This window comes from Cryptomeria japonica, chromosome 11, assembly GCF_030272615.1.
Source record: "Cryptomeria japonica chromosome 11, Sugi_1.0, whole genome shotgun sequence".
Classification (NCBI taxonomy): Eukaryota; Viridiplantae; Streptophyta; class Pinopsida; order Cupressales; family Cupressaceae; genus Cryptomeria; species Cryptomeria japonica.
In genome coordinates, this window is record NC_081415.1 from 735,793,509 (window position 1) to 735,801,406 (window position 7,898).

Consider the following 7,898-nt stretch of genomic DNA (forward strand, 5'->3'; position numbering starts at 1 on the left):
TTTAACAATGATAATCAACTCATATTTAAAGGAACAAATATGTTGTAATTTTGAGAGTTGAGAAATACAACACCACAAGAGCCTAAAGATCTCTGCAAGTTGAATAACCTGTTACAAGGAGAAGCAAGGAAGCAAATAACAGAAAAAGCAATACACAGGAAATATGCTCAAAAAGATGAGAGCTCAATATTCACAAAATGTGTAATGTGATAATGGAATAATACAAAGGAAAAGAATCCAACCTCTAATAGTTCAAGAAACCCTAAAAAGGAAAACCTAGGCTTGCACATAATAATTAATAAATGAATTAATTATTATGCACCTAAAGTTAGCTTAAGTGTAAAAGAGATAAAGGGAACTTAAATAATTAAACAAATATTGTTTAGTTAATCAAGTAAATACCCGAATACTCTAACAGTAATCACATTCTTTACAAAATAAAATTGAATTGATTGTCTGGCCATGAGAAGAAGGGAAGGAAAATGATACCATTTTGTATTCTTATATCATATTTAATGGTTTTTAATGTGATGAGTTTTCTAAAAATAGACTACAATAATAAAAAACAATTAAATGGTCAATTGCATTAAATAAGTGATAGTGATACTATCAAGTTGCATATAGCATAAGAAGTAGACGTGTTTATTATTCTTTCTAATTTCGATAAATGATGCATATGGAGGCATATGTCTTAATAATCTAACCAACTTGATGTAATTTGTATAATTAGTTTTTTTTTAATAATGTTTAGATAAGACTTCCATGACAAAATCGTAAATATATATTTTCACATATCTAAAATCTAATATATTATGTAAATTAGTTGTTAGATCTAAATACGATTTGTTGAATTTTTTATGTTTGATTGTTGAAGATTGAAGAGAGAAAATAATCTTTAAACTATGTAATAAAACAAATATTACAACAAAATTATTCCAATTAATTTAAATTGTGATAATAAACAAATGATAAACTTTCAAATTTCATTGAGAAGTGATGATACATCTAACAATGTGTAAACTAAAAAACACAATTCCATAAACTCTAACAAAATGTACAACAAAAAAACAACTTAATTATCTCTTTAATTTTTAAAAATGATGTATCTTAAAATATTGTGACAATGTAAAAATATAATCTATTTCAAATGGAAGGTCAATTTTGAACAATTTAAATATATATTTAGAAGGTTTTGATATAAACAAACACTAAAATTACCATTAACTAGATTATGTTTAGATAGAAACTATATTACAATGTTTTGTGGGTATGGAATACATTTCAGCTCTGGATCTACCCATAAATTCGGATAAAAGGAAAATTAAAAATTAAAAAACAGGTTTAGTTTAGCTATGGGGTTAAATTACCGTATTCCCTTGTGTTAGGTGCTTCCATGGCGACAGAGACTCGCACAACGTCTGGTGGAGGAAATTGAGCATCGTGTGTGGGAAATGGAGAGGCGCTGCAGATGGGGCATCTGCCGTGGATCCGCAACCACTTCCCTACGCACTCCACGTGGAAATTATGTCGGCACGTAGGCAACGACAACGCCGGCCGTTGGGCTTCATCGTAATTAGAGAGGCAAATAACGCAGCACTGCTCTGCTCTGCCGTCTTCCACCTCCGCTTTGTAATTGAAGAGCGGCATGTCCACGTCGACCATCTGCCTCGCCGCCGATGGTGGAGGCGGGGGCTCGTCCTCCACCTTTTCGCTGAAGGCCACGTATGTGACGATCAAAAGCACCGATGCGTAGGCGACGTAGAAATATGGTGAACGGAAGTTAAATACGTATCTGAAGAGAAAGAGGGGAAAAGCGAATATGAAGAGCATCCATAAAGTTATGAGCCACAACATCAATGGCGACGAAGCGCAGCAACGCCTTCTTGCTATTAACGGCATGCTCCGTAATTATCCTCTGCTTTACCTTGGCTAAGTAGGGGTTTCACATAGATCCTTGTCTAATAATAGTAAACTGCAAAACAGGAAAGAGGAAAGAGGAATATGTTGTGGCCGGCAGCATCAGGACACCCAAGACGCCCCAAATGTCAGCATTTGAGACTTCCGCTTAATTTCTATATTTCGTTGACGACTTTTGTCGTTTTCATGGTTGCGTAGATACTACAGATGTAATTATTTTGTTTTTTCCAGTGTCCCTTCTAATCTACCTTGTTATCGACGGACATGGCATTGTTTGTTTGTTTAAAAAGGATATTGCTGCATTGAAAACTTTAAGAATCAGCAAGTGGGTCGACGAAAAAGAAAAGAGAGTGAAAGGGTATCTAATAATTAGATTAAAGAATTTGATAATTGATCGTGGAATTATATTAAAATATATTACTGAAAAAGTATGGAATAAAAAAAATTATGGTTGTTTAGTCATTTTCAAGAAGACTTTCAAAACTATTTTTGAGAATAAGTTATGTTGTAGAATGGATTATCTTTTTATCCTAACGCAATTTAGAGTTGTTGTTTATAGGTGCTACAAAATTCTGATCTTAAATCATCTTGGAATTCAAGAGCTCTTTACCCCAATCTTAGTTCTCGTTTTAGCTTATTCTAGTAGGCTTATTAATTCACAAATTAATTTACAAATTAATTAAGCCCCTTGGATAGATTGATTAGGTGGAAGGATATAGTGATGGGGCCTCCTAAGTTCCCACCCAAGTTTATTTTTGATCCCCACCCCCCAACATAATATCTATGTCTGATCGTTTGCAGTTCATTGTTGTTCTTACACACCAAGCTAACTTTCTCCAAAAGTTTCACCAAACCACCTATCACTCTTCTGAATAGATCAAGTTTATTATGTCCCTCCAACGACCCTTCCTCTCTATAGATAAGCCTTGTCTCCCCCACTACTAAGAAAGGCCTCCTATTATAACTATAGTAGCGGGAACAACTAATCTACCTCAACTATAATCTCCCTTCCACCCCTCCCACAAACTATAATTGGAGGAGGGCTAGCAGGCGTGTGTGGGGTTGGGTGGGGAGGCCTATTTATTTTCGTTGCGCTAGGTATGAAGCTAAGGGGCACTTTGTTTGAGTGATCTTTCTTGGAACAAAACCATGATAGATCTTCCCCTTTCCCTCTTTTTAAACTCCTATCTATAGTAGGGGGGTAGTTGTGTTGCCTAGTCGCCTTAAGGTTCACTTGGGAGCTGTTAGAATGCAAGCTAAGTTAAAATGAGCTTGAATTTAGGCTTAAATAGTGTCTTTTTCACAAATGAAAACTGCCAATTATAGTGGTAGATGAAACCAGTGTGCTCCTCCCCAAAACCTGAAGCTCCAAAGCACAAGCCAAAGAGACTAAGAGTGAGAAATTGGGACTAGCAAAACATTAAGAATAAAATCCTGAAGGCCCATGAGTTCCAAAATTCCAAGGAGAAACACACATGAATGAAAAACAACAAAGATGGGGACTCCAAGAAGAAGGACCTTCCTTCAAGAATTGAAATCCAAAGAACATAGAAAAACTCAAAAAAAGAGCCAAAACCGAAGGGAAAACTAGGAAAGTGAGACTCGATGGAAATTTAGGACAAAGTCCTAAGATCCCTACAAGGCCCAAAGTCCCAAAAACAAAAAAGAAAAACACAAGCAATAAGAACTAGGAAGAAAAGAAGGGGACCCCATTTTGTCCAACAAAATGTCAGGATGTGTATGCAAAGCATAACAAATCTTTTTCGATAACACATGTGATTTGTTTAAAAAATTCAACAATGACATGTAGCTCAATTGATTGGGCAAGATGATGGTATGAGATATAAAAACCATTCACCAAGATTCAAACTCTCAACTCTAGAAGATGCGTTCCCTACACCTTGAATGTAGATGCTTACTCAAATCATTGTAATTCACTATATAAAAATAGAGATGTCAACATTTATATACACTACATATTTCCATGGAAAAAAATAAAATAATTCATACTAAATCTAATTTCTCCAAATTAATTATATTATATAAATAGTCATTGAGCATGCCGTAGCGATTGTGGAAGACATGAAGGAACGACACACTTGTAACTTTCAAAACCCTTTCTCTTCGTGGGAAATGAAGGTGTGCTTCCCAAAGGACAAAGCCCAAAAGACAGACGACGCATCCCAGGCTTTATCCAAACGCCTTACAACATTGCTCCTCCTCCTCTTCTTCTTCTTCCACTCTGTCCAACTCGGCAAACCAGTTGCTCAAACAAGAATGTAATTGGGAAAACCGCTGTTTTTCTTGATTCTATTAAAGGGAGCACTAAATGTTACATACTTTCAAGGATAGTGAAGGGCGCCTGTTGATGAAGTAGCCATGTTTAAATGCATATGGAATTAGTGCTGCAGTGGAGAGGATCTGATCGTGGGCATCATCATGCGGGTAACAAGGTTAGGGTGCTGTCGCATGTGGCTAATGTTTTTCTGGGTGGTCGTGGGATTTGGGATGTATCCATTCCTTTACTCATACGTGCATTTTTTCCAGTTCCCATATTTGCAATTAGCTTATATAGTATTTGTGGTTGGAGGGGTGTTTGTCATAAGTCAAAAGCGGGGTGGTGATGATGCATCGACAGCAGAGCCAGTGCAGCAACCGTCTCCTTCTTCTTCCTGCGTTGATATGACTGCAGTGGAAATGGGAGTATTCACTTACAGACATCATCAACAAAAAGAGGAAGAGGAACACGAAGAATGCGTTATCTGCCTCTGTGAATACCAAGATGAGGATGCTGTGGCGGCACTTCCACCGTGCCAACACAATTTCCACGTGGACTGTATTCGGAGGTGGCTAGAGTGCCAGCCCAGGTGTCCCATCTGCAATGCATGTCCGCTTCAGAAATTGGTATCCGCTCAAAAAAATGATGCTCTTCACCTTCTTCCCCTTCCACTTCCACTTCCGCCCACTTTGGCTGCAAGAAATTTGACCCAAGAAAACTTAGGGAGCGAAGGGAACGTGTAAGCAGTAGTAAGGTCAGATTGAAATTGTACTTTTGTTAATTTCCTCCTCTGTTTGTGTTGTGGGTGGCAACTAAGTTTATTGAAATATGTGGTCAATATATTGAAGCGTAAAGTGAAAATTTGCAGTAGATCTAAATGTACAAATATATCACATACTACATAGTAATCGATAAATTACAGCGCAATAGAACAGATTAGATCTGGTATATTTTTTTTTTGCTTGGTTGCACAATGATGAAGTGAATCCCACGCTTATGGATCTCATTTTGAAGTCTAAAAGAGCTTTGAATAGTTAGTAGAAAACTTTAAGAGAAGAATTTGGAAGAGGGGAAAAAATTATCTGTAAGAATATTTTGGATGTTAAAAGGTAACATGGAAACAACATATTGATTAATGATTACTTTTCAACATTCTTTCACAATAGAATGTACAATTTTTTTACGGAATGATTTTTATTTTAATTATGTATATTGTTTTTCATTCATGGAATTCATAGTTTTAAAGTTATCTTTGCAAACTTGATGGCTGTTTGTCTTCGATTGGTTCTTGCCCATTTTCAGCTGTTTCAAGCTCTTTACAACAATGTTTTATTAACTTTGTACTAAGATGATATTGCAGGTAGTAAAATTTTAGTTTACAGTCATGCTGGAGCTGATAGTAGCAATTTCTTTTGTTGTTTACTGATGTAAGTTTTCTATTTTGATAGAGAAATCTGCTACTTGTTGATATGTTCTCTTTGGCAATTTCCTTTCTTGCAGCTGTTTGCTGCAGTTTTTATTTGTAATTTGCATTTTTTCAATTAAAAAAGAAAAAAAAATAGTTTTATGTATATTTTTTTTAGGTGTAGTATGTTCTCAAGTATGATAAATTTAACTTTAAATCAATATTTACTATATATATATATATATATATATAAAATTTGATTTTTTATTTTACGAATTTTTTACCAAGTTACAAACAATTCGATGATGTAAGTTTTCAATATTTTGCATCTAGCATGATATGTATGTTTTTTTGGAAATTTAATTATAGTTTAATTGCCACAAGATATAATAGATGGATAATCTTATCTTATATGTATTTCTTGGTGATAAGCAAGGATTTACTTTTTGAAAGAGTTGTTAATTTTCAAGTGTTATTTTTACTAGAGAGTTGTGATGTTAGATATTTTAACATGCTTAGTAGCTCAAATAAAGTCACAAGATCACTTTGTCTCTCTTAAAAGGAAATTAACTTCTTAAAGAAGATAAACTCACCAAAAGGTCTATGTTACTAGGTTATGACATTGTGATCTATGTTATTGTCCCCTTTCAAATGTGCCATGGTATATAAATTTTGGAATGCAATTAAACTACAGTAAAAAAATTTTGGATTCGATTGTGTGTATTTTTCTAGATGATGGGAAAAAAATACACACAATCGAATCCAGAAAAACAAACTAGTATACAATATGGATTGTGGAAATCTCATAGCTTTACAGTAAAATTGTCGATGAAATAAAGTATTAGTTGCACCAACGATCAATATTCATAATTCAAATCACATTAATAGATTGATCCAAATATTTACTACCTTTAATTATTATTTCAAACTTGATTTCCATCAATAAATATATTTGCAAACCTTAGATCTAATCCTTTTGTAATAGTAAAGTACAAATTTACTAAAAATAAACACCACTCTAATTTAAATCCTTCATGGCATTTCTCTTCGGAGTATTATTGTTTGAAAACCCAATATCTAATCATTTGAATAATAGATTACAATGTATTTGTTTTAATGTTATCTTAATCTAACCAAATCTAAAAGAAAAGACAAATGGATTAAGGTTTAGAGAAAAGAATATAAAAATGGATTTCTTGTAAACACAATAAATTTTAATTTCGATTTAGTTATGAAAATGTAGTTACATTAAATCAAATTTTTTTAATCTATATTATACAAATCATTAATACAAAATAGTACAAATATCTAAAAAAATTAAATTACTATATTGCATATACAAATCACATAAATCACCTCCCACAATCTATTAATTTATAATATTTTTTATTCAACATAACTTGGATTGCATCCTTTTCATTTTAATTTTAAAAACTAGTCCATTACAAAATGATCGAGTTTGAAAAACTTGAAATTATAAAAAAAAAAAAAATTACTGAAGTAACTATCTTCCTACTCGAATCCCTTATCAAGTTTTCAACCATTCACAATATCCTTGAAATCTCTATAAATATACAATCCCTTGGCCATCAAGTTCAATGTTTCCCCTACACCAATGCCTAAGATTCAAATTTCTATGGTTCCTAAATTGAAAATTAAAATCCTCTGATGATGAAGTTGTTGATGCTTTTATTATTTCTGCTAATATGACTTATGATGACTCTTGGTTAGTAGATTTAGGTGCATCCTACCACATGACTCCTCATAACTTGGGGTGGTATTCAACATATTTAGCTTATGATGGTGGGGAATTTTTCCTCGAGGATAATAGCACGCGAAAGATTGTAGGCTAAGGGGAGGTAAAATTTGTTTTTAGTGATGAAAGGATCAAAATCCTTAAAGATGTATTGCACATTCCTAGTTTAACTAGAAATTTAATTTTTGTATCTAAAATGAATGATTTGGGGTGCATGTTACTTTTGAAAAGAGTATTTACAAATTAAGGAGAGGGGAATTGATTTTAGCTAAGGGTAATTTAGGCGTGTAACCCGCTTTAGACTTCATGCTTCTACTTTTTGTAACTTTGTTGATGTAACTAAAAACTATGTATCATGTAAGCTATGGAACCAAAAAATGGGCCATATCAATGAAAAGGGTCTTAAAACCCTCATAAATAAAAAGATGGTTAATGGTTTGACTGGTTACTCTACTAATTTTAATTTTAGTGAGAATTATGTGTATGGAAAGAAACATAGAGTATCTTTTAAATCTAGAAGTACAAGAGATAAATAAGTTTTG

The 7,898-nt window shown here is 33.5% G+C and overlaps 2 protein-coding genes across 2 annotated transcripts; one reads left to right on the forward strand and one right to left on the reverse strand.

The window, feature by feature from the left end:
- Window positions 1–1,350: 1,350 nt before the first annotated feature.
- On the reverse strand, window positions 1,351–1,899 carry LOC131030315 (RING-H2 finger protein ATL79-like). Its single transcript, XM_057961047.2, has one exon. The coding sequence runs from the start codon at window positions 1,897–1,899 to the stop codon at window positions 1,351–1,353; it is 549 nt and encodes a 182-aa protein (XP_057817030.1).
- A 2,487-nt stretch (window positions 1,900–4,386) lies between these two features.
- On the forward strand, window positions 4,387–4,938 carry LOC131030316 (putative RING-H2 finger protein ATL69). Its single transcript, XM_057961048.2, has one exon. The coding sequence runs from the start codon at window positions 4,387–4,389 to the stop codon at window positions 4,936–4,938; it is 552 nt and encodes a 183-aa protein (XP_057817031.2).
- The last annotated feature ends 2,960 nt before the right edge of the window (window positions 4,939–7,898 follow it).

What these genes read in the sequence shown, in the direction of transcription:
- LOC131030315 (XM_057961047.2), bottom strand. Translation starts at nt 1,899, where the DNA reads ATGCCGTTAATAGCAAGAAGGCGTTGCTGCGCTTCGTCGCCATTGATG.
- LOC131030316 (XM_057961048.2), top strand. Translation starts at nt 4,387, where the DNA reads ATGTGGCTAATGTTTTTCTGGGTGGTCGTGGGATTTGGGATGTATCCA.